The sequence below is a fragment of the Copadichromis virginalis genome, linkage group LG19 (assembly GCF_057382275.1).
Source record: "Copadichromis virginalis isolate Kocher_CV1m ecotype Utaka linkage group LG19, C_Virginalis_male_GT1.1, whole genome shotgun sequence".
NCBI lineage: Eukaryota > Metazoa > Chordata > Actinopteri > Cichliformes > Cichlidae > Copadichromis > Copadichromis virginalis.
In genome coordinates, this window is record NC_140636.1 from 3,270,811 (window position 1) to 3,297,374 (window position 26,564).

Consider the following 26,564-nt stretch of genomic DNA (forward strand, 5'->3'; position numbering starts at 1 on the left):
TCTAATTTCACTGCATTGACAGTAGGTAAAGAATTAAACTGACATTACTCCTCTACTGAATCTATATAAATCAACAGTTAAATAATGTCAGTTCTTCCGTGTTCTCTGGAATCAATCACAGCAAAGAAATTGGACTGTTTCTTTTGAAAAATGTTGGGAAAGAACAATACAAAACATTCTATTTAAGGCCTCTAACGTCAAGATTCAGTTAAACAACAATTATGACTAAACAATTTGAGGTAATGTTAGTTTCCATTAACATTAAATTAGGTTACTGAATTGGCAAACACCTTCCTATTAACACTACCCATTTTACCCCAATAACTAAAGAAATTAGCACTTGCAGGTCAAAACCTTTATTCAAGAGACGCAAAAATAACATTGATACAGTGACTGTCAAAAATTACAGCACTGATCATACTGTGACATCTTGGTTCAAAACAGCACACTTAGAAATATTCAACGTTCTTTACTTCAACTGAATGAAACTGAAAATACCATTTCACACGACCCATATGGGATATTTAGACTGTATAACTGTTCACGCTACATCTCTTCACTAGTAAAAGAAAGAAAAAATACAAAGAGAAATTTAAAAATGCTGCCAAACAGACAAACAGAACTTGTACAGAGCAAAAGGAAAAACAAACAACAACAAAAAACGGCTCGTCCTCATGGCAGTTGCAGAGTATATAAAAATGAACCCTGCGATCCGTTCCTGGAATTGAGCTTCAAAAATGCAGCAGAACAAGTGTGAGATTTAAATGTCCTCTCACCTAGAGCTGGTCACCTCACATGCATAACAGTGAGCTTCGTTACAGGAGCAGTTTTGTCTTAGTTGTGAGCTTTTCTTGAGAGCTGAGTTGCTTCCAACTCCATTACCACCCATTGAATCACCTCAAAAGTGTAGCAGAGTTGTGATGGGTAACTCATGTTGAAGGAATAAAAAAGGTCCAAACAGCATGGCTACTGCAAAGGTCACGTTATCCAGATCTTGAAGAACAACATCAGAAAAGTCATTGCCTGCCGCATCCTCTGGAGACAGATGTTCATTGTGGTTTTCTCAATCTGTGCAGTGGCCTCAGTCAAGTCCTGGTTAAACACAAAACATTTCTTTAAGATTCCTTTTTAAACTCATCTCTTTTGAATCTACCAGTTCTAATGTTAGAGTAATTTAAACCAATGCAAGCAACATAGTAAATAGCTATAGCCAAAGAGTGGCCTGCCATGCTGCCATTCATGGTCTAACAGAGTTTCTAAGAGAGGGTGAAAAACATAATAATTTCAAATGCTTTACATTAGTTTTTGTTAGAAAGACACCGGCCCATCAGAAATCCAGGTTATGTCACTCAGAAGATGTTAGAATTTAGACTTTCAGCCCCACAATTTGGTTAGCTGTTGGTCAGTTGGTCATTTTTTCAAACAAAAGCTAATATAAATATTGGTGGGATTTTCCTTTGTTCATTAGAATGACAAATTTAAAGTTTTTTCACACTGATGTGACCCCTAATATAGGGGTGGGGATGGGGCCTCAAGGGCCGGCGGCCGAGTTCACTACCAGGCCTCATGTGAACTTCAAATTATTAAAGAGGACTACTGGTCCTAACCAGTCCAATGAGGATCAAGTGGATAACTAAATGCATTTTTAAATGTTGCAAAGCCACAATCTACTCATAAAACACTCACCATGAACTCCTTCACCAAGATGTTGCAATTGTCTTTCACACAGATGCGGAGCACTTTGATGAGGGACTCCGAGCATTAATGTCATCCTTGACTATTATAACAAAGAAAACAGAGATTTGTGAACTTTTCAGTAGCACAGAAGAAAATGATCCCAGACAAAAACTCTTGACTTTTTAAACCAGTCAACATGCAACACCAGCATCTACAAAGCAATATCAAAAGTTCCTGTTTGACATCAACTTTATGGATATATAGTTTCCAGAACATTTATTTTTAAAAAAAGATAATTTTTTCTCAGTGGGCCAGTAAATGCATGACGAAAATTATGGCATCCTTTTAGTGGAATCATTACTCACAGGTAATAGTTGACTGTTTCAATGGATGTAGCATAAAAATCTTTTACTGAACTAATGCAATACATATACACTTTGTAGTTAAAGAATTTTAAAGTTCTTACTGTCATTATGGCAGCTACATCCTTTAGCTTTGTGCCCTGTTCCCCCGATCATTTTGCAAACACTTTCAGCAGACTGTCAGAGAAAAACTCAGCTCCGTCAGAAACCTTGACTGTAAAGGCATGGTTGGGATGCACTGGAATGCTGCATTTTATCTGAAATGACATAAAATTATTTTGAAATAACAGCAGGCACTGTGCTTGGTTAATCAGTAATGTTTTGTTGAATAAAAACTGTGTTTCCAGATCTTATGGGATTAAAAAAAATCCAAAGATGTTTGTTTCTGATTTGCAACCCAACAACCCACAAGTTACAACCTCATTTCAGTTCAAGTGTGCATTAATGCGAGTCCAGTAATCACCTTTCTGGCAATACATACAGGTATAAGTTAAACCTATGGCAGATTTTGGATCTCTCAGTTGTATTAATAGGGTGAGTATGCATGCACCTAATAATTATAAAAAACCTATTATAATTAAGTTACAGAAACGAAAATAGAATATACTTTCTTACCATAACACCTTGAACCCACAATCCATCAGCTGACTCCTGGTGAAATGCAGAATAGAGGTAATCTCTCAATGTGCAGCAAAAAAAACAAAAACAAAAGGACAGCAGGTGAGGGCAGGAGGGGTAGGGATGTAAGCTAGCATAATGCCGCTGATGATATTAGCTAAAGCTGTTCAATGTCCAAAATCTCACTAACACCACGGTGCAGTAAATACACAATGTAACTGAAGAGTCAGTTGACAAATCTATTCACACAGAAAACCAAATTATGTTATGAGTGCCTCGTAATTAGGTTTAATGTGATATTACGGCTCTTGTGCCAAAGACAAATTCAAATGAAAAAGCGCCAATTCTTTGACAACAGATAAAACAGCAAATAAGCTAACGGCTCTTTTTTAGCATGTTACATGGCGACACTCTAGACGTTTAACTACATTTGGCTGAATTATGGTAAAAATGAATTCAAAAAATCAAGACATACCAAAAACGTAGAGTTGGCTGCTCGACTTGACTGAGATGGATGCCTTTTTTAAACCACGATCCAAAGCCCGCGAGATGAAATCACGCGTGGTTTCACGAGATTTAACGTTGCTATCTTATTGACTTACGTCACCTGAACATGATATGAACAATTTAATACACCCTTTCTGCATATCATGTAGTTTTTACACTATATAGTTACATTTAACTTTAAAACATGAGGCAATTGTGTTAAATGCATGCAAGATGCTTACATAAATCCAAGAGATGGCCAGTCCCTTTTTTTCAGTGCTTTTTGTAATTTTATACAAACCCTTTTGGAAACAGTTCGGATTCAAAGAATTCTAATGAAGCATGTTTCTGTTCTTGTATGACAGCTTGTTCCAATATTAAACTGTAAAGATATTCACAAGTGGATTTCTTTCAGTTCAGTGGGTTTCTTAGATTTAGATTACAATCAAGTATTGATCAAATAAGAAAAAATCCCCAGCATGAGAAAATGAAGCTGACAAGTTTGAATAAAGTATTCCTTGTGTGGGCCTGGTCCTGCCCTGACATAGATCAGCAGGACACAGCAGCAAGCTCAGCCAGAAGCTACACACAGCTAAGTTGATTCCTGAAAGGAAAAGAAAATGAGCTGTCCCCAGACTCTTCTTTGTCAGTGGTATTAAGGAGGTCCTCAAAGTATTCCTTCCACCGCCTGTCTATATCCCCAGTTATAATCAGTATTACCCCAACTGCCACTATCCACTGTGTAAATAATGCACTATATTCCCCTTCTGAATTGTCTGATGGTTTGCTAGAATCGCTTTGAGTCAGACCTGAGTTTCATGGCCTCGCCGAACTACTTTTGCTTCAGCAAGTTCCTGAGCAAGTTCCTAGTTTTCCAGTGTTAATTCCTAGTTTCCATGTTCAGGGTGTTGGTTTGCTTTTCATGTGTTTATTTAATGGAGTGTTTTTCCCAGCAATAAAGCTACCATTTTAAGTTACATTTCCATGTTCGATTCCTGTATGTAGGTCCTTTCTCCTGCCTGCCACACAGCGAAACATGACAACAGTGACCACTGGGTAATTTGTGTTATAAACATGGATAAACATTACTAATTTGTAACGTGGGTTGTATTAAGTGGTTGAGAGGAGGCCGCAGAAACACTCAGCAGGACACTCATGACCACACTGGTACTGGAAATTCCACAGTGTTCGTCTTTTAATAAACACACTCTTCACCAACCGCTGCTGTCTTACATGGAGCAAGCAATGTTCATACAACCTGTAACATTACTTTGAGTTTGGGAGCTGAAAAAACGAGGTCCATCTCAGTCCATGTGTCCATGTGTAAGCACGTTTCTCCCACACTCTACAGAGGGCAGTAGCACATACTTGTGACATCACTAAACATTAACTTGGGTTGTCTTAAAGAGACATCACACAGTTGAGATTGTTATAACTTCCTAATCAGTGTATATGTGTATATGAATTTAATAACCCATCTCAAAATAGACAGAGCCGGGTCCGTGACACAAATCGTGTTATTTTTATTTTTTAACAATGAATATGTCATTTGATGGTTTTTCCTCATTTCAGTCTTGTTTTTCAATTAGACTTGCTTTAATTTGTTTCACAATAAATATATTTAATAACCCATTACTTTACAAGTTCTCTCATTTAGAAGACTTCACTAAAAGGGTTATTGTTTATGGACTCATTATGCACAATAGCAAAGATGACTTTCTGGTGAATGCTATAATCACTCTTTGTACATTTTAAATACACAGATCTAAACATACAAAGCTGGCTTTTGTAAAATTTTTATTTCATACTTTAAAGCCCTTATTTTATGAAAACAAAAGATGCAGTGAAACCTTTGAACACAACTGAAGAATGTGATTTAGTTAGTAAGCCCAAATTTACCCCTTTATTTTCTCTTCCTTTTTTTAAAAAACTGAAAGCTAATTTCTTGTAATCACCTGCTCCAAAGGAATCTTGCAGGAGCCATGTTGTTATATATTAATTCTTGTTTTTGCGTCAATAAAAAAAACAAAACAAAAAAAAACTCTTCTAATGCAGCAGACAAATGCCTCACCGTTTTTCCCCGGATTTTAAGGGTGGGTCGTGTGTACCCTTAAAAAAATCATTGCGAACACTGTTTGAAGATTTTTTTTTTTTAATTGCGGACGTTCGTAGAACGAAATAAACGTTTAAAAGTAAGTACCGGTGTGACGGGTTTCAACATCACGTGGCCGCTCAGCTGCGCTGTCATGTGATAGAGAATGTGCGCGCGCGTACAGCGTCTTGTCAGCTAGCGCTCAGGATGGACTGCAGAGAGTCGGCGTTATTAGTGTCCGTTCTCCTCTTGGCTTTGGCTTTGTGCTCTGCTCAGAATTATGTCCTGAGCGATGACGGGGGTCTGGGAAGGGTTTTTGATGGAATTGGAGGTTTAAGCGGCGGAGGGGTGAGTTTAGTGTATTTTACTAGAGTACTTCCTTGTACAACACTGCCTCCACAGGAACAATCTGATCTATGCATGCCTGCCTGCATGTTTCTGTTTCTCTGATTAGCTTATTATTTTACTAACATAACATTTCTACGTGTGCCTTAATGTAGGCGACGTCTCGGTTACTGGTGAGTTATGCGGAGCCGTACCGCAGCCAGATACTAGACTTCCTGTTTAAGGTACGACAGAAGCAACTCATTCACACAGTTCAGTTTTAAGCACGGGAACTCACTGCTCTGTGTTCCTATTTTCAGCCAAACTTTGGAGCTTCTTTGCACATTCTGAAGGTGGAGATCGGAGGAGATGCGCAAACTACTGGTAAAGTACATTTAGTCACACTACATTTCTGACAGTTTCTAATTTGTTACTTGTTACATTTCCATTTCTCTGCTGCCAGGTCTGAAATGCATTATGACACACAGCTAAAGTCCAGCAGAATGACATAAATTCCTTCTTAACAAGGAAACACTTGTGACATCTGCTTCATATGGATCTTAAAGTCTTGTATGGATAGGATATTGGCTATAATTACCACATATTTTGGTGCTGGGGTCGTGATAGACACTTTGGATCATAGTATAACTTCAAGAATAAACTGACTCTCTCCATTTTTTTGGTATTATTGAACCTCTGATTTGATCAGATGGAACAGAGCCGTCTCACATGCGCTATGAAAATGATGAGAACTACTACAGAGGCTACGAGTGGTGGCTTATGAAAGAGGCCAAGAAGAGGAACCCAAATATCACACTCATAGGTAAGAAGGAACATTGCTTCCTTTTCTGTCTGATAACTTGACAGCAGTAAACCAAAACCAGTAGACATCAGAGGGAAAATGTCATAGTAGGAAACTGAGATTTAGAATCTACATGTGTTGTTACAAATGACCACTCCTGCTTTTCTTGGCATGAACACATTTGGTATTACTGGCAAACCTCATGGAATTTCTGCCAGAACTTTCCACCCATTTACTTCTATCCGGAGATTTTGTTTTTTTTTTTTTTCATTTATTTTTTTAAAAAATTTGAATAAAGTAGTTTTGATATAAAGGTTACAATTCAATGCATGCAGTTATTTTATATGGAATGTAAATAATACAATAATATTATTGATATTATTGAAAACTTTAACAAGTCTGCTCAGTTTGTTGGATAGATGGTGGGGGTGATTGGAAATGTGACCAGATAGTGAAATTTATATTAAATGTAACACAAAAAGAATCATTGTCTTTTCTTGTGTGTCTGCTTGTTTTCATATAGGTTTGCCCTGGGCGTTTCCCGGTTGGGTGGGCCGTGGCAAGAACTGGCCCTATGACTACCCGGATGTCACTGCAACATATGTGGTGAACTGGATCCTTGGTGCCAAGCAGTACCATGACCTAGACATTCAGTATGTTGGGGTGTGTATACCACTTCTCAGATTAGAATGCAGCTCTGCACAAACCCACAAAATTCATGCAATAATCATCTCTACTTCAACACATTGCTTTTGTGGTCCTTACAAAGGCTGCTTCCTCAAAAAGTGAGTGCTTTGCAGCTTGGTGGCTTTTGGCATGTTTTGAACTTTCCTTTCATAACAGGATTATAATTAATTAATATAGCTATTAATTATAATTCTTTGTTACATTTCAAACACACACATTCATTTTTGAGCTCTGGTTAAACTGTTTGAACATCTGACTGCTTGCATTATCTCTCAGTATCTCTGGCATTCTCAGGATTTTAATAACCAAAAGTAGTAATGGTCAAAACTTCTAAACACTAAGCAGTTATTTGCAGCCACCTAGTGACAGTAAATTCTCTAATGTAAGTCCTGTTACCAACTTCTGTATTTCATCAAATATAAACCAGGAATTGGAACAAAGATGGACCTCTAGTAGCAGATGTGAATCTGGTCAATGTGACCAAGTGAAAGCCAGCCCACAAACACAGGGAGGAAAAAAGTAGTTCTGTTAATGTTAAATGTTACTTATTGCTCTCTACAGTAACTTACATGGCTTTGATTCATTCATGTTGTCTTAATCCTGTGCGGCTGTTGTTGCATGGAATTAGCCCTGTTAGAAAATGAAGGGTTTCTGTCCACTAAAGTGTGACTTTAACATGGTAAGTGGGAACATATCAAAACCTGACTTTGTTGTAAAATGTGACAGATGACATTTATTAGTTGCTTAGTACTGAAGGCCTGCCTGGAATATAAAAGCTTTACCACGTGATACTGGATTGATGGATTTGCAGGAAATTGAGCCTGCAAAAGTTTGTTTGCAAACTAAAATTCTCTTTCATCCATTTAGATCTGGAATGAGCGAAGCTTTGACATCAAGTACATTAAGGTAAACATAACTTACTGTTATCTTTCATTGTACTTTTGTCATAATGAGTAGCCTGCAGTGTAAATTGAAGTAGAAAAACAGCCACTAACATTGAGTTGTCCTACTGAGAGATGCAGTGTGACGGTGTTTGGGATGATTTTAAAGCTCTAGCCGAGTTCCACTGAGAGCATGTCTTTGTCGCCAAAGGTGCTCCGGAACATGCTGGATAAAGTTGGTCTAATTGGTGTTGGCATCATCGCAGCAGACGGCGATTGGAGCGTCGCTAATTCTATGATCCTTGACCCATATCTTAATAATTCTGTTGATGTGATTGGGTAAGTACAGAGTCTCAAGAAGTTTGAAATGAAATGCTCCCACTGCGTAAATCATTGGACCAGATGGCACAGTAAAAGCAGAACTTTTACCATGTGCTATAAGTTTACTTGAAGGCTATTTGGTGCTTGACAACTGATTGCGTAAATCCGAAATGTCCACTGAGTTTGGGTGCGTCTCTGTTAAAGCACACTCTTCTTCCACAAGTACCCAGCTGAATGTTTGTGGCTGTTATTTTGCTGGACTTGAAAGATAAAGTCGGAGCTGAATCATGTGTAGGTGTGTTGCTGCTGAAAAAAAAATTTCAGATCTGCCACATTTCTTAGGTGGTTTTAAAGCTGCATTAAAAAAATTTTTTTAAATATGAATATTGACCCAATACAGAAAGTAATCATAAGTGCTGAGAAATTTTTTTTATTGAATTTGGAGTCTAATTTGCATCTGTCTCTCCTGGGTGACAGCATGTTGATGTGCTACTGTAGGAAAAAACGAATGACTACAGTTGTGCCACACACTTATACAATCAAGCACCTAGGCATGCAGACTGCTTCTACAAACATTTGTAACAGAAGGGGTCGCTCTCAGGAGCTCAGTGAATTCCAGTGTGATGCCGTGATAGGATGCCACCAGGACAACAAGTTGTTTTTCAAGAGTTGGGTTCAGCCTCTTATTTCCAGTGAAAAGAAACAGTCCATAGATCACAGTTTTGAGCCATTTTATTGATTTATTGGTTTTAACTCAGTAGGCGTGATTGCGGATGCCACGCAGTTGCATCCACACTGCCCCACACACCACACCCCACTACAAACACATAGTGAAACACTGTCAGTCATGGACTGACCCATTAACATTACTGAAGCAGTGTAGGATCATCTTGACAGAACAGAACAAATGGCCTGTAAATGGTAAATGGCCTGTATTTATATAGCACTTTACTAGTCCCTAAGGACCCCAAAGCGCTTTACATATCCAGTCATCCACCCATTCACGCACACATTCACACACTGGTGATGGCAGCTACATTGTAGCCACAGCCACCCTGGGGCGCACTGACAGAGGCAGCTTGTTAAGGAATAAAGGTAACCATACCAAATATCAAGAGTTAGTGTAAAAGCAGATGAAGCTGATCACCAGCCTCAATCCCTGCCCCCCTCAAATTCCCTTTCCTGGACACATGACTGTGATAGCTGGCCTGGTAAAGAGACAGCTGGAGTGAATGCATCTATGTTCCGTTTCCTAGTGTAATATAAAGAAAAAAAAGGAAAGGTTCAAGACTTTACAGTAACATTGTAGCATCAGAGAGCACCAAAATATATCAAACATTATATGAAGGACTGGGAGCCATAACCTCAATGATCACTTATAATATCTTCTCTTCTCTTTTGGCTCTCGGCGAAGGCAGTTGCACTTTTCTCCTCTCCTCCTTCCCCTTATCTTCCCTGCTTAGCCTCTTGTGCCCTTGTCTTGTCTCGTGTTTTTACTTTTCCCTGGAACACTCTCTCACAGTCTGTTCTCTAAAACCTAAAATAGAATTATGGATTTGATCAACTGGTCTCTGAATGCTATTGACACCCTTTTCTCAACGAGAGCCCGAGTGCCCTGGAGGTACTTTCCCTGCCGGATACACGATGGACGGGTGGCAGACATGGAGGATCGTGTGCTTGGCGGGACTGTCGATCGAGGACGCTGAAGATATCTACCTATTCGGAACCATGATAACAGGGTTCTTGCTGATCGGAGCTGGCTTGGCCCTGGCTTATCGGAGAATTAAGAAAGCGGAACCGGCTGTTCAAACCCCTCCAAGGCTGCCCACTGGGATTGAAACGGTGGGACGAGGCGCGACTTCTCAGAAAGAGCTCACTGAATGCAGCATGGTTAAGATCTTGGAGAAGCTTACAGCTGCCGTGAATACTCAGAATAAGACCTCTGAGTAGAGCTGGGCAATATAAGATTTTTTCACATCACGATATGTTTTTTTTCATTTCAGGCGATAACGATATCTGTCATGATATAAGCCAAATAACTATATTTGTAAGATTTAAATGTGCCGTTGCTCACAAGTAAAGTGTGAAATAATCAGCAGCTTGTTTTTATTTAAATATTTATTTCCCATAATAAGTTCAACAGGGTAGATGTACTTAAGGAACATGAGACTTTTTCAGATAAATAAAGGCAAATATTGCAAACTACACAAAAGTCTATGGAACGCCAGGACTGCCATAATGAATTAATTAAATACACCATTAAATAATTAATTAAATGTGACAATAATTAATTAAAATTGGAATTAATTAATTAATTAAATAAATAGTTATGACACATGTAATTAATTAATTATTGACACATTTAATTAATTATTTAATGATATATTTATTTATTTCATTTTGGCAGTCCTGGTGCCTGGCTCTCATCTTGAAATAATTTTATCTGTCAGCCTCACCCATCAAACTCAGGGGGCGGGGTTAACGCTGCCCATGCAGCTTCTCTAACATTTGATTGGTTGCCGTGCAAAGTAAGTCAAAACAGGTCGATCCTAGATAATCGATTGCTTGTGTAGACTTGGGGAAGCCAGGTATCCCAGAATGCAGATCAAATCACAGGCAGCAGTGGTGGTGTAGTTTTAAAATACCCCGTTTTTCTGTCACCAACTACACTTTTAACAGTGTTTTAGCCGCGAATGTCGCGCCGTATGTCTGGTCAGGTTGTCAACATAGAACATGTTTGCAAAAGTGCTCAGATGTTTTCAGAGATTTAACTAGCTCTGCTAACAATTAGCATGCAGAGTGCACCCAGGGGGTTACGTTAACCGGTTTGTTTACATATTCCACTCTCCGTGTTCCACATGTTGCATTCGCAGATTCTCATTTTCACCGAACAATCGTCTCTTTCCGCCTGGTTTTGTGTCTCTGTGCTTCTGTAACATAAAGAACGAGCTGACATTTTTCTCACGAAACCAGCGATCAGCTCAACAGACCCTCAGTTTACCTGCATGCATCCTCCTCCTCATCTGTCAGCTGTTTAACACCTGCTGCTAATTCAAGAAACACGCCTACGTTACCTGGTGATAGTCACAGTTTAACTGGGCAGCCGGTGCTCGATATAAAGCAATGTCAGCGCATTTTTCTGCACAAGATAAGTAAATATAGTATTTTTCCCGAGCTGCTGGAGCTTGTTTCCTTACAGAGGACTTTATAGGTGAACAGCTTCATCAGCGGCTGATGTCCAATCACCGGCACACAGCTTTGAAACCTCAGCTGAGTTTTAGCTCTCAGTGGTTAAACGCTGGACTTCATTCACTCAGGTTCTGTCTGTTTACTTCGCTGTTTTATTTACAACTGAGCAAATCGGTTTGGCTGAGGTTAAAGTTACGTTTCATAACTTCATAGTTTCACAGACGTTTAATGGTTCACTGGCACATGTGTTAGACTGAACTATTCGCTTTTCTTTATCTGGTGTGTTTTGGATTTAACAGTGAATTTTGAGATTAAACTGACTTTTATAACGTTTTTATACAAAGAGGAAAGAGAAGGCGCATTTCCACCGAGAGGAGCAGAGTTTGCAACAGCATGTTCATCATGAAGTCTGCAACATGGACAGAAATATTATATCATCTGTTTTTTAATAGTTATTCAACTGTATTCTAAGCACCAGCTGTCTGTTAGAATGAGATTTTTTTTTCTTTCTCTCTGTTGGCAGAGGTATAAAAATGCGCAGGAAAATCTGACGTGCATGGCAAACTTCACCGACAATATTTAGGGAGGAATAAACACACATCAAACATAAATGAACCATTTTTTTGCTTTTTCGGTCATGTTATGTTTACCTGTCAAAGGCTTGTTACAAACTATGAAACACATCGTGCAGACTTCTGGATGTTAGAAGAAAACTAATACTGCTCATGAAGGAGACTAAAGGCAGGAAGGTGTCCTTTAAAACTAAACATGTTAATAGGACCTCCCTATTTATAGCATAGTTTATGATTTAGCACGTGTATTTCAGTAATAGCCTGCTGATTTCAGTGTAGTGGCGAACAGTCGCACAGCTCACATAGGCGTTATCTGTGATACTCCTTAACTATAATTTATCCAAGTTAACTTCAGTTAACCATTCAGACGGTTCTTTTGCAATGAAAAACATAAACACCCATGCTGCCGGTAAGCTTCCTCAGTGCCAGCTGTTAACATTATAGCTGCTTATGCAGTAACCATGGTAACCACGGACTCTGAGCGGCTGGATCGACGGAGGTCAGACAACAATTTTACATGTATGATCTTAAAACAGGACACAGCCACTATACGTGCTGGCCTCATATCAAATGTGAAGGCAGACTGAGTCTATGTTTGACATTTTTTAATATCTAATCTTCCTTTTACAAACATTTAAACAGCAGCGAGTCTGCAGCTGAGGGAATACAAACTCAAATTGTCGGAACAGGTTTGCTCGTTTCTTGGATTCATTTGGTGATTTATTAAATGTATAAATGTTATTCTAATCTGCTGCTGAGTCTCTTACACTTTTCTTTATGCTGTATATTTTCACGTCTCTGGAATAGTTGGCAGTTAGATAGTCAGCTGGGAAACTTTGTGTTAACTCATGGAGCTGAGGATATCGTGGATATGCTGACCTCGCTCCGTGGTGTACAGGGCCGTTTACCCTCATGATTAATATTCACAATAAAAATATTAGCCGAACATCATGAAGTCTGTATGTGTTTCATAGTGTCGAACAACCTTTGTACAGTTAAAGCCAGCAGTTACTACATGACGGAAACACCAACGTTATCTCTTTTATGCGTTTATACACAGATGACGCTGATTACTGAACAAAAACCCAAAGATCAGATGTTAAACAGATTTATTTGCACTTTCTCCTCCTTAAACATGTTTTTAATGTTAGTTATAATTCAGAATTGGCGACTGAAACACGTAGGACACATAAGAACATCAGGAAATAAAACACAGATAAATATAACCTCAGTAAAAGAAGTCAGCGGGGTTATTACAGCTGTGTACCGGGGCCTGCGCTTTGTCGGTGGGATTGCTTGCGAGGCAAGCGGGTCTATCCCACGCTTTGCCGTGAGACTGGGCAGACATCTCCGAAATCATCGAAACACTTTTGCAAAGAGGCTGTATCTTGACAAACCGACCAGACACATGAAGATTAAACCACTACATGCTCGGCTACAAAAATATTAAAACGGTATTTGGTGACACACAAACAGGGTTTTTCAAAGTTCAGTTCTGTTAGCTTCCACATGCCGGTTGTTGTGTGCTAGAAACAATGGCCACCAGGCCAAAGCAATGGTTTTGACTCGATCAGCGTTAACCCCGCCCCCTGAGTTTGATGGGTGAGGCTGACAGATAAAATTATTTCAAGATGAGAGCCAGGCGCCAGGACTGCCAAAATGAAATAAATAAATATATCATTAAATAATTAATTAAATGTGTCAATAATTAATTAAATGTGTCAATAATTAATTAATTAAATGTGTCAATAATTAATTAATCAAATGTGTCAATAATTAATTAATCACATGTGTCATAACTATTTATTTAATTAATTAATTCCAATTTTATTAATTATTGTCACATTTAATTAATTATTTAATGGTGTATTTAATTAATTCATTATGCCAGTCCTGGCGTTCCATAAAAGGCAGCCGCTAAAGCGTTTAAGTTTCAAAATAGAACAAACGAAACAGACTACTAAATTGTCAATTCCACTTAGAAACAAAATATTAATTCTAAAAACAAATCTTAGTTTGTTTTACAGAAGAACAGACAACACTGACTAACTTTTGTCAATATCAAATAAACTGAGAACTAAAAGGAAATTCTCAATCTCTCCTTGTTGTATAGCTGAGCTTTTCAAACAGTTTTAACAGTTACTTTAGTCTGACAAAAGCCGAATGACGAATTAGCGCTTCCAGTCAGAGACTGAGGCTACGTCCACACGTACACAGGTATTTTTGAAAACGGAGATTTTTCGTTTTAAAAAATAATCCCGTCCACACATAAAGGCAGAAATGAAGGAAAACGCTGCTATGAACATGCCAAAGCAGCAGGTGGAGCTAGATTCCTAACTGTGCAGAAATGTTGGCCAATCAGAAGTCTAGAAGCCTCGGTGGGAAAAAGTAAACAAAGCTGGGGCATAGAAGCAGAACCGAGTCGTATGTGTGTGTCACGCTTGGTTGATTTTTCTAGTCGGCACACTCATTTCCTCCATTACCCGGGCGGTACGGTGGCTGGCTGCTTCCCAAACAAATACACATGTGCGGCTTGGCACTTGTGCTGTACGTAACAAGTCACGTGACGTGACGCTGCGGCTGTGATTGGTTCGGCTCTGTGCTACTTAATTTGGATTGGCTGTTCTTTTTTTTCTTTTTTTGTAAGAGGACAAGAGCGGCGAGGTCTATCGCGATATTTTAATTTTTCTATCGAGAAAAAGTTATATCGCGATACATATCGTTATCGTTCTATTGCCCAGCTCTACCTCTGAGCATATATTGGATTACATCAAGGAGAAGATCACTCAGAATAACATCTCTGAGGGAAAGTTGGATTACATCGTGGAGCAGCTCACTGCAGTCGTGAGTAGGGATGGGTATCGTTTAGGTTTTATCCGATACCGGTGCCAAACTGGTACTTTTGAAACGGTGCTGGTGCTTAAACGGTGCTCAAACCGGTGCTTAAAGAATCGAGAACACAAAATTGGTCGAAAAACCTCTCATGTTCAGCTGTTTTTTGTTTTTTGTAAAAAGATAACAATGTTAGCCTTTTCTGCAGCTATGGGGCATATATGGTATCGCTCTTGGATGGAAGCAGTGCTTAATCAATGGAAAAAAACACAAACTTTGTCCAAAAACCTCTCATGTTTAACTGTTTTCCACTTTTTCTTTGGTCATTTTAGCCTTTTTGGCCAGGGTGAAGGGAGTATCTGCCATCAAACAAGAAGACAGCCGCATGTAGCTATGATGGTGTTTGCTAGTTCACTTTACTGCATTAGGTCAGCCTACTCAACGTAAATTACACACGAACAACATTAAGCTACTCACACAGAGAAGAACGGCTGCTGCTGCATCATCATCCGTCATCATTTCTGCTACACTGGCAGGGCTAGGGGCCAGGACTCTCCTCTTCGAGTTTTTGGGGGATGTTGCTAACTCCGGGTCCGATAACAGGCGCCACACCCGCAGTAGATGTGCACGGTGTGAGGTCTCGCAGCAAGCTATCAAATACGGTGCATTTCTCGGCTTTTAAAAAAACCCGCTATGCGTCGCCAGGTGTTTCATCGGATATGAGGTGTTACTTCCTTTGACAGTATCACAGTATCAGCTTAAAGCACTTGCAGGCTGCTGAGTTTGCATATTTTGCTGTGAAGTACAGCCAGACTTTTGACCGCTTCGCCTTGGGCATTTTTAATCTGTAGCTCTGCTCTAAAAGAACGTACGTACCTGGGCCCGCCTACTATCCTCGGAAACGTAAAATGATTGGCTAGAATCTAAAGTGTATCACAGCTCAGGGAAAAAAAAGCACCGAAATAAAGCACCGAAATGTGCGCTGCTTTTCGGTCTGGTTACTACCGTTTATGTCAGAACCGGTGCCATGATGGCACCGGATACCGGTAACCATCCCTAGTCGTGAGTTCTCAGAATCGGCTATCAGAGCACAAGAATGACAAGACCACGGAGCGCAAGTTTGATAACATCATGGAGAGGCTCGCGGCTCTCCACAGGAGATTGAGAGACCAGTGTGTGTTAAAGAGCAGCTTTGAAATTCTCATGAGTTGCTCGCATAAAAGAAAAATCACCATTTATTGCGGCTATCCCTTCGGCGCCAGCTGTGGGCTCAAGGCTGGAGCCGAACAAAAACTCCCTGATAACGACTGTGTTGAGTCTGTTCCTTCCCATTCCATGCAAGGCCACCTGGGTTGGCTGGAAGACTGTTTACTTAGCCTGGCAGGCGAAGGACACTGTCTCAGCTGAACTATGGACATGCATACACATACACTGATATGCACACACTCATCACCCCTCCCTTTCCAAACGCCTTCGATGGTTGTTCCCTCCTGGGGAACACGGTGGGTCTGAGCCCGCGCTGGAATGGTAGCGCTGGGCAGGATGGCTGCTGTGTTTGCTTCGGATTACTCCTCACCCCCTACCCATCCCTGTGGCTTGTCACGTGTTACATAATGTTGTGCTGTGGACATTTATGTGCTTTTTTGTGCAGAGGAGTTTTTTTGTTTCTTGTTCTCATGCTGTCCTTCCCGGAGCCCAGCATGAGTAGAGGTCTCTTTTTTTCCTTTTGTACTTTCCCATTGTAGTGTATATTTCAATGTTTTTCTGTAACGCTACCGATCTCCGACCTGTTTCCCCATGTGATGTCTGTGTTGTGTGTGTATGGTCGGGGGGGGGCGTCCCATTTCACTGCAGGGCACCCTGCATGTGGTGAATAAAGCCTTGATTGCTTGATTTATAATAAATTGTCCCAAACATGGACAGAATCACTGAAATGTTAACTGTAGTCAGTAGTTTATCCCTCCTATTGCATCAAGTCTCTTACAAAAGCATCTTTAATGCCACCAGTTTCTTGAGAAACTAGTTCTGGATATAAAAGTTTTATGTGGAAAGCAGCAAACATTGTATAGACAAATTCTGAATTGTGCTAGCTGTGAATCCGTCTTCTCTGCTGTCAATCTCCTTCTATGACTGTGACTGTCTGCACCAGCTGCTGCGATACACTCTGGATAAGAGTGGTCTGGAGAGGGTCAAGATCATAGCCAGTGACAACCTGTGGGAGCCCATTGCCTTCTCTCTGCTGCTAGACCCTGAGCTGAGCACAGCTGTAGACGTGATAGGGTAGGATCCTCCTCTGTCAATAGTTTGTATACGTAGCTTATGTTCTCTATCCTCAGCAGCTAAAACTTCAGCCAGCTGATGGTTGCTGCTTAAAAATGAACCACCTACAAGGCTTTAAATGGTTTGGCACCTTCATACCTTTCTGATCTTTTGCACCCTTATGTTCCATCTCGTACTCTCCGATCCCAGGATTCTGCCGTTTTAAAGGTTCCTAGAGCCAGAGAAAAAAAACTATCGGGGAACATGATTTTTCTTTTCATGCCCCATTTTTGTGGAACAACCTTCCTCAAGATATTAGGCAGGCATGCTCTGTGGAGGTTTTCAAAGCTAAGTTGAAGACCCACTTGTTCACCCTATCCTACATGTCTTAATTCTTTGCCTTTTAGTTTTGTTTTTTGTTTTTTTTATCGTTTTTAACTTTTATTATGTTTTTAACTTGTTAATTTGTGTTTTTAACTTGTATTGCTATGCATCACTTTTATTTATTTATCTCTTTATTTTCAAATAGCTGTACAGCACTTTGTCTGAAAGCACTTTATAAGTTTATAAGTTGTTGTTGTTGGTTATTATTATTATTATTATGTAAACTACTAGCAGTAAAAACAACATGCTTTTTTCTAATGGCAGTATAGCACAGAGTCGTTTGTTATTCTTTCTTTTGCGTTTAAACAAAGTGCAGCATTTAATACCTTCTAAGACGGATTTCATCCACGTTTCAGAGCCCATCACAGCACAGAAACAGCTTTGGTGAAGGTTACAAATGATCTTCTTATGGCCTCTGACAGTGGACTCATCTTTGTGCTTATTGTGCTAAACCTCGGTGCAGCGTTTGATACTGTTGATCACTTACCTTTCATGACCACGTAAACGGGGTGGTAAAATCAGCATTCTATCACCTCAGACGTTTAATGAAGGTTAAGCCCTTTCTTTCCAAGCGTGACTTGGAAAGTGTTATTTATGCCTTTATTACCTCACATTTAGATTATTGCAATTCTCTTTTGTCCCGAATTCGAAAATATTGAGCAATGGAACAAACCAACAGAGGCCCAGAAGAGTGCAGTCAAACAATGATTTATTGAGTACACGCGTGGGAAGATGTATACAGCAACACCAGCATCGATCTTCACCGAACAGCTCAATTCAGAATGGTTTTATTCATGTCAGGGTTCAACCCCTTCTGCGTCACAAATTAACATAATATGCATCAGTTTCAGTAAATGGTCAATCTTAAACCGCTAAAATTAGACAAAGAAGTTCCTTTTTCTATCACATCTTCCATACAAGGCAATTAGGTTCAGACACAGACGGTCCCTCTGGGCTTGTCCTCTTCTTGACTCATCTTCTGTCATCTGTCACTAAGCAAACTAAAATGCAGTTAGAAGCTAAATGAATACCAGGCCTTCGGCCTGGCCTATGTTTAAATCATATGTCTGTAAGCATGAATGCTGTTTATCCTTCTATTGCTCCAAGTCACCTACACAATATATTGTGAAGACATAGCGCTTCACAAAGCTTGAAACCTTTAATAGACTGAGCATCATCTCTGAATGAGCACAAATATGCAATGTGTGTATAAAGTGATTATGGCTGCACCTGTAATAAAAGGTTAATCCAATGCCAGTATCTTTAATAAACATCTTGATGCTATATCAATGCTGTAGGTTATATTATCAATGCAATGTTAATGATAAAGAATATATTGTAGCAGTAAAATAATTTCTTTTATTTCCACACTTTTAATAGGGGTTGGGCAGGGCACTTTGTCACGCTTGCAACTAGTGCAAAATGCTGCGGCACGATTTTTAACTGGCAAAAGGAAATTTGACCACATCACTCCGATTTTGGCCTCTCTACATTGGCTTCCAATTGAATTTAGGATCTGTTTTAAAGTCCTTTTATTGGTTTTTAAATCTCTAAATGGTCTGGCACCTGTTTATTTGTCTGACTTGTTGAAGCCCCATGTTCTCATTCGTTCTCTTTGATCAGCTGAGCATAGAGCTGGGCGATATGAGATTTTTTCATATCACGATATGTTTTTTTCATTTCAGGCGATAACGATATCTATCACGATATAAGCCAAATAACTATATTTGTAAGATTTAAATGTGCCGTTGCTCACAAGTAAAATGTGAAATAATCAGCAGCTTGTTTTTAAATATTTATTTCCCATAATAAGTTCAACAGGGTAGATGTACTTAAGGAACATGAGACTTTTTCAGATAAATAAAGGCAAATATTGCAAACTACACAAAAGGCAGCCGCTAAAGCGTTTAAGTTTCAAAATAGAACAAATGAAACAGACTAAATTGTCAATTCCACTTAGAAACAAAGTATTAATTCTAAAAATAAATCTTAGTTTGTTTTACAGAAGAACAGACAAAACTGACTAACTTTTGTCAATATCAAATAAACTGAGAACTAAAAGGAAATTCTCAATCTCTCCTTGTTGTATAGCTGAGCTTTTCAAACAGTTTTAACAGTTACTTTAGTCTGACAAAAGCCGAATGACGAATTAGCGCTTCCAGTCAGAGACTGAGGCTACGTCCACACGTACACGGGTATTTTTGAAAACGGAGATTTTCCGTTTTAAAAAATAATCCCGTCCACACATAAAGGCAGAAATGAAGGAAAACGCTGCTATGAACATGCCAAAGCAGCAGGTGGAGCTAGATTCCTAACCGTGCAGAAATGTTGGCCAATCAGAAGTCTAGAAGCCTCGGTGGGAAAAAGTAAACAAAGCTGGGGCATAGAAGCAGAACCGAGTCGTAAGTGTGGAGGGACAGTAACTGTGTGTATATGTAAGCATTTAAACACTGCAGAGAGTAGAATTAACAGTAACAGTATTGTAGAAATTCATTTCACCGAAACAATAACGTGGCGCACAGTGTGACGCATGCACCAGTTTATTGTATTTCCAGACTTGCTTTCGGCACAATTTACAGTGCACGCTACTCTGTTTTTTGTCAGACTTGAAATAGCCGAAATACCTTCACACTACGGAACTTCTATGGCTCTTCCGTTCGACAATCTCTCCGGCGTTGGAACCATCATCTGTTTTCTCTTCGGTCACGCTCGGTTGATTTTTCTAGTCGGCACACTCATTTCCTCCATTATGCGCTGGCTCCATTACCCGCTGGCTGCTTCCCAAACAAACACACGTGCGGCTTGGCACTTGTGCTGTACGTAACAAGTCACACGACGTGACGCTGCGGCTGTGATTGGTTCGGCTCTGCGCTACTGAATTTGGATCGGCTGACCTTTTTTTTTTTTTTTTTTTTTTTAAGAGGACAAGAGTGGCGAGGTCTATCGCGATAGCTTAATTTCTCTATCGAGTAAAAGTTATATCGCGATACATATCGTTATCGTTCTATCGCCCAGCTCTAGCTGAGCAGTTGTTGCTTTTGGTCCCAAAGTCACGGCTGAAACTTAGAGGAGACAGAGTGTTCTCTTTTGCAGCGCCGATGCTTTGGAACAACCTTCCTCTCCATATTAGACGGGCTACATCAGTGACAGTTTTTAAGTCCTTATTAAAAAACTATTTTTATTCCCTGGCCTTTAACTCTGTGGGTAACTGACATTTTTATTAATTTTGATGCTATGTCTGATTTCTGTTATTTTATTACTATATTTATATTTGTATTGTACAGCACTTTTTAAAGTGCTATATAAATAAATGATGATGGATTCCCATTCATTTTCTATGACGGTCACTTTTGAACACCACAGATGTAACAAAATTGATTAAAACACTCAAAATTCAACGAAAGAAGTGCTCATCACTTTAATATGTTCAAGTGCATAGTGTGGAGGATGTCATAAGGCCTTTAGGCAATTGGATGTAAAACACAATATTTAGGAGTTTTTAAATTTGTAAATCGGTCTGATTTGACCCGAACACGTCAGGAAATGGAGAGTCCTTTTCACACGCTAAATTTAATTATGGAGTTCCACTGGGTTCTTGATATCCCTATGGCAGTATCATTAGAAGGCATAGCATACCACCAGTTCAGAAGTTTTGGCGCGAGATATGTGAAGACTTATCAAAGGCTACGTTCACACCGCAAGTCTTAATGCTCAATTCCGATTTTTTGATCAAATCAGATTTTTTTTGTCTGCTCGTTCACACTACAATAAAATGCGTTCGCGATGTCTTATCGAGCGCTTCTCCGGCGGTGATAATTGGCGTCTGTCTTGTGTCAGTGACGTAAAAAACGGATTTAATGCGACTTGACCATTTACACAGCAGTCGCTTTCTGAAACATCGGATATGTATCGGATTCAGTACCACATACGAAAGTGACCCAGATCGGATTTGAAAATATCGGATTTGTGCCGGTCACACTGTCATACCATGATCGGATATGGGTCGCATAGGGTCAAAAAAATCGGATTTGATGCGCTTTCGCCTGCAGTGTGAACATAGCCAAAGTGTCTGAAATGTAACATTCCAACTTCCCCTTTAGTGTGTTTGTTGGGCAGCTTAGATAATGTCACTACAGATAAGAATATAGCCCATATGGTTTTCACTGCCGTATGCATAGCCAAGAAAACAGTCCTCATGAACTGGAAAAAACAAAAATAATCTTAATTCTAACCAATATAGAAATTATCTATTAGATTACATTAGTCTCGATACAGCCTCTACCACCACATCAGATCAATTGCTCTGGGCTCCTTTGATTAGCTCCATCACCTAGTGGGGGTGGGGGGTCATAGTTTGGTCCCACCTTCGCTGTAGTGATTGGTGTGGGGGTAGGGACAGGCTTAGGGCGTCGGGGGGTTCCCCAGTAGCATCTTCCTTGGGGGGCTCAACCCGGGGTAGCGGTCATGGCCTATTAGGGGCTCTTAGGTGACGGTTTCCTTGTGGCTGCATGCAGCGGGGCTAGGGGAGGGTCTGTGCTGACGGACGTGGGTTACTGACCTGGTAGCCTGGCTGCCCCTGGGTGGGTCCGGGACGGGCGTGAGGTTCTGGGGCGCTCCGTCTCTGGGCTGGGGCCTTGGCCGGGCCTCGGGGGCTTGGGTCCTGGTTGGTATGTTGCTGGGGTTGTGGGTGGGTGGGTGTATGGGGGCCCGGCCCTGGCGCAGGGTTCCGCCAGTGCATCGAGCCACCTGGGGGGCTCTTCAACTGGTGGGGGAGGTTGTTACATCTTGCAGGAGCTCTCCTCTCTTCAGGAACTCACTCTACAGGAGGGGGAGATACAGGAGAGGTGGAGGAAGATCTCAGCCTGGGCGTCTATTGTCTTGTGTAGTCTGGAAGATGAGTGGATGACGGGGTGGGTGCAGTTTTCTCTGTGGTGGGGTCAGATGGGCTGTCCTGGGCTCTGTGGGGCCGGGTGGCGCTGCTGTTCTGTGCCCCGGTCCGGATGGGCCTGTGCCCCCTTTCCCTGGCGGGTTGCAGAGTATGGGGGTGCCTACGGTCAGCGGGGGAGCTGGCCCCAGGGAGAGGTCACTTGCCCCTCCCTTCCTTCCCTCCCCATCTCCAGCTGCCTCCCTCTTCCCGCTCCACCACAATCACCCACACATGCAGGGCCTTGGAGTAGGGGTGTGTCACCAGGGTGCAGGGGAAGCATCCCCCCTCTGTCCCCTTCTGGCTTCTTGTGCCTCAATTTTATCTCACAACTTAGACATTCACATTATTCACACTCTCATAACACATACATATAGGATCTTGGGGGTGGGCACGCTACACGGACTCCAAAAGACCATCAGGGTGTACACCTCACCCCTGGCGTCATTGCCCACCTCTCAATTTTAAATACACGTAGACACTGAGGGCTATCAGGAGGGGCTATGCGCTTACCTGCTGCTCTCTGGCAGGTAGCTCCATGCCCTCCTGGGTTTTAAATGCACCTTAGAACACACATGCATCAGCACTACATATGAGCGGGTGGAGGGAGGTTTGGAGTCTTCTCTCACCCCCGTTCTCTGCGACCTGCTGGAGCGGGGGGCCAGGAGGAGGAGTTGGCCGTCCGACTGGGGTCTGGAGTGTGGGGCCTCCCTGCTGCTGCGGAGTCGGGGCGGTCTGCTTTTCCCCACTTCAGGGAAAAGGGTAACACCACCTGGGTCTGGGTGCAGTTTCCCCCTCCAGGGGCAAAGGTACCTAGACCCGGTTCTTAGAGTACGCTTGGGGAGTGTGATTGTGTGTACAGTGTCTCTCTATGTCTGTCTCCACGTTGGGTGAGTGTTGAGTAATTGCATATGAGAGCATAAGGGTGGGAATGGATGTTTGTATCTGTGTGTGCCTGTATGTCTGTGTCTATATGTCAGGTTGGGTATCAGACGCCACCTCTCTGGGGACATCTCAGGCCCTCTAAGGTATGGAGGCCTATCTCCCCCCACCACTTCCCCTGCCAGTGGCAGACGCCCTCAGACATCGGTGCTTTGGTGGTTCTTTGTGTCCGGGGATGGGCGCCCGGGTACACACCGGCTCACTCCTTGGTGGCTGCTTGTCGGGGCCTGGAGCCTGGGGCTCGCTTTGGCCACTTCGGGGGTTGGGTGCCCTCGGCCTCTCGGCCTGGGGCTTGGTCACTCTGGCACAGCTGGCTGCCGGCGGAGCTCACGGGCACGTCACTGCAACCCCCCCCTCCTGGCTTCTGCTCCGCGGCTGCTGAGTGACCCCTCATCTGGGGCTCTCCTCAGCTCTTTCTGGGATAGTGGCGCAGCTGCCCCTGTGTTGGTCTTCCTTGGTCTCTTGTGTTCTGAGGGCCTCTGGATGTCTGGAGTTTTGATCTCCTCCATACCTGCTTCATGCCCTGGTGGACGGGGCTGTGCCCCCCCCCCCCCCCCCCCCCCACACACACACACACCTCCTCTAGCAGATCATTACATGAAGGAACCTTTTAAAAACAAGCGCGTCCATGCTCACAGGTGTACACACGGGTGATCACACACACAAGCTACACCCTTTTTGGCTCCTACCTCAAAGCACACTGTGCGCTGTTGATATTACGTGCTGCACAATAATGTTTAATATTTAGTATTTACTGTCATATTCCCATATATCATCGTGATGTTGTTTATTGTATTGCTCTCCTTTTCTTCTGCTGTTTTTCTTTTTTCTTTCTCAGGTGATCTAGGTTATTGTATTGTATGTATTTTTTTTTGTCTGCTTATTTAGTTTTTTGTTTTTTTTGCCCTTTATCCCCGTCTGTCTTCTCCGCTGTTTTTTCCCCCCCCTCTTCCTTTCTCCCTTTTCTTTTCCTCATTCAAGTCTGTCCCGTATCTAGCAAGTGTAAATAAAAAAATAAATAAAATAAACAATAAAAGGTGAATCAAATAAACCATTACGGCAAAGGCTGGGATGTTCAATTTGGTAAAGTAAATCCGTTGGGCATCTTTCTTGGCCTTTAGACAATAATTCTGATGGCAAAAGAACCAAACGGGACAGGCAAAACAAAAAAAAAGACAGCATACATTTTCACTGCCATGCAGATGACACCCAGCTTTATCTATCCATGGAGCCAGATCACACACACCAATTAGTTAGACTGTAGTAATGTCTTAAGAAGCTCATAAAGATGTCTCATACTGACCTTGATGACCTCTAATTTGTTTTTGCTTCTAGTATCAGAAAAATGGTATCTAACTAGATGCTTACTCTGGATGGGATTACCTTGGCCTGGATGGCATCCTGGATTTAGGATAGGTACTTCTTCCACAATTGTAAAAAGTTAATCAATATTTGATCAGAGCATGTGTTCACTGTTCATCAAAACAGTGATCAGTAATTTTACTAATAACCAGGGAAGTACAGAGCAGAAACAGCTTTTTAATATTGTTCTTGCTCGCACCTTTCTGAACACTTTTAAGATTTAAAATAAACAAATATATAAACTTATTAAACAAAAATTTAAAGAATTTCAAGGAAATTGTGCAAATATTTGTCAGACAGCTAATAGATGTGTGATGTTTCCCTGTGGTCTGCAAGTCCAGGCCCAGAGACCAGACTGATGGATCTAAAACAGATATAACTAAAGTTAATCCAGTGGTTACCTGCACAGAGATAACCACAAAGCATAAACAACTTAGCTGCTGCAAGCTAGGTGTGCTACGAGCTTGCTGTGTAATGTAATATAATATAAGATTTACACAGCATGTTCAGACCAATGAGCTACTTACTAAAGATGTCCAAACCCTTTTCTTTCCAAGCTCCTTAGACTATTAAAGAAACCCTGTCACATCCTTCTCTTCTGTCCACTCCACAGATTGTCTGTTCAGGTTCATCTAGGTAATATTTCAGGCTCTCTAAACTCACAGTTAGTGGAGCTCTGCAGCCAGATGTCTAAGAAACAATTTTACCTTTCTTAGGAATGCTGCATGCTTAAATCATAGAAGCTATGTAATGCTATGTAATGCTGTGCAACAAGCACAGAATTACACAGCATCAATGGGACAGCAGTGCAGAGGATTCAGAGCTTATCTTAGAATCCTCGGGTTTAAAATATTGTTTCAACATTAAAGTAATCCAGTGACACACCAAACAATAACTTGATTGTTCCAAGCTTTATTTTTCAAATTGTAACCAAATGCAGTTTAAAAATGTGATAGCGACAAAGAAAAACTATTTCTTCTTTCCAAAACAAAAACTGAGAAAGGAGTCAAGGATTAAATGGAATTTTAAAAAATATATGATTTTTTGTAACCGTATCATCCAATTTCAATAATATTATAATTCTTTTCTGTTTCTCTTGTTTTCCCCTCTGGTAAATAAATCAGTTCCCTTTCAGTCTATTCACTCAGTACACATAAGTATGGGATAGCCCTCGCACATCCTGCCGAAGAAACCTTTATTCACTCCTTCAAGGCAGATGACCTGTGTTGACATGCACACAGCCCCACCTGCACATATAACCCCTATCATCACAGACGTCTCTCAGTTCTTACGCTCTTCCCCTCGCTGAGAACACCTCTGCTGAGTTGGGCTAGCTATCTGCTGCTAGTTAGGTCCGTTGTCTGCTGACTTGAACTTAACTTAACTGCCGCTGTTGGTGTTAGTCTCCATCGCTGGTTCCTGATGACAAGCCCGCTGGCACCTCTTCTTAACGAGGTCAGAGTTGCCACGGATTACATCATCCATGCGTCCCGCTGTGCAGTGCTCTCCCTGGGCAGAGGGATGGCTTCGACAGTAGTAGCGCAGAGGCACCTGTGACTGACCTTCTCTGGCGTCCCGGATAGGGACAGGGCTGTATATCTGGACTAACCAGTGTCTGCGGCTAAGTTATTCGGACATTCACTAGATTCAATCTGAGGAAGAAGCAGACAGAAGCTTTGCGCGACATCATCCCCAAACGTCAGGCGAAACCCAAACCCACAGCTACCTCGCACAGGCCCGCCACTCCTCTGCCAACTGGCAAAAGACCGGCGCCCACTGCTGCAGTGGGTGTGCCGCCAGCGGGAGCACATCCTCCACCCTGAGCTCCGCACCAGTCAGCCTGGAGCAAA

The 26,564-nt window shown here is 41.4% G+C and overlaps 1 protein-coding gene and 1 long non-coding RNA gene across 5 annotated transcripts in view; one reads left to right on the forward strand and one right to left on the reverse strand.

Moving 5' to 3' along the window:
• Nucleotides 1-340: 340 nt before the first annotated feature.
• Nucleotides 341-3,413, reverse strand: LOC146685379 (uncharacterized). 3 transcript variants are annotated; one of them, XR_014916864.1, is made up of 5 exons: nucleotides 3,133-3,413; nucleotides 2,655-2,690; nucleotides 2,144-2,296; nucleotides 1,687-1,777; nucleotides 341-1,092 (listed from the first exon to the last, which is right to left on the reverse strand). It is a non-coding gene; the product is annotated as an uncharacterized LOC146685379 (long non-coding RNA). The 3 variants fall into 3 exon arrangements; XR_014916863.1 differs by having other exon boundaries at nucleotides 2,144-2,690; XR_014916862.1 differs by having other exon boundaries at nucleotides 2,655-3,413.
• A 1,991-nt stretch (nucleotides 3,414-5,404) lies between these two features.
• The window catches only part of galcb (galactosylceramidase b), a 47,241-nt gene continuing 26,081 nt past the window's right edge, over nucleotides 5,405-26,564 (forward strand). Inside the window, exons 1-7 of one of the 2 annotated variants that reach the window (XM_085440938.1) lie at nucleotides 5,405-5,583; nucleotides 5,736-5,804; nucleotides 5,880-5,943; nucleotides 6,269-6,382; nucleotides 6,885-7,024; nucleotides 7,916-7,954; nucleotides 8,141-8,268. In XM_085440938.1, the coding sequence (XP_085297064.1) occupies nucleotides 5,443-5,583; nucleotides 5,736-5,804; nucleotides 5,880-5,943; nucleotides 6,269-6,382; nucleotides 6,885-7,024; nucleotides 7,916-7,954; nucleotides 8,141-8,268 (695 nt within the window). In that variant the 5' untranslated portion in view covers nucleotides 5,405-5,442. Of the gene's footprint in view, nucleotides 5,584-5,735; nucleotides 5,805-5,879; nucleotides 5,944-6,268; nucleotides 6,383-6,884; nucleotides 7,025-7,915; nucleotides 7,955-8,140; nucleotides 8,269-16,992; nucleotides 17,124-26,564 lie in introns of both variants that reach the window. The other variant, XM_085440937.1, reaches the window with a different exon arrangement.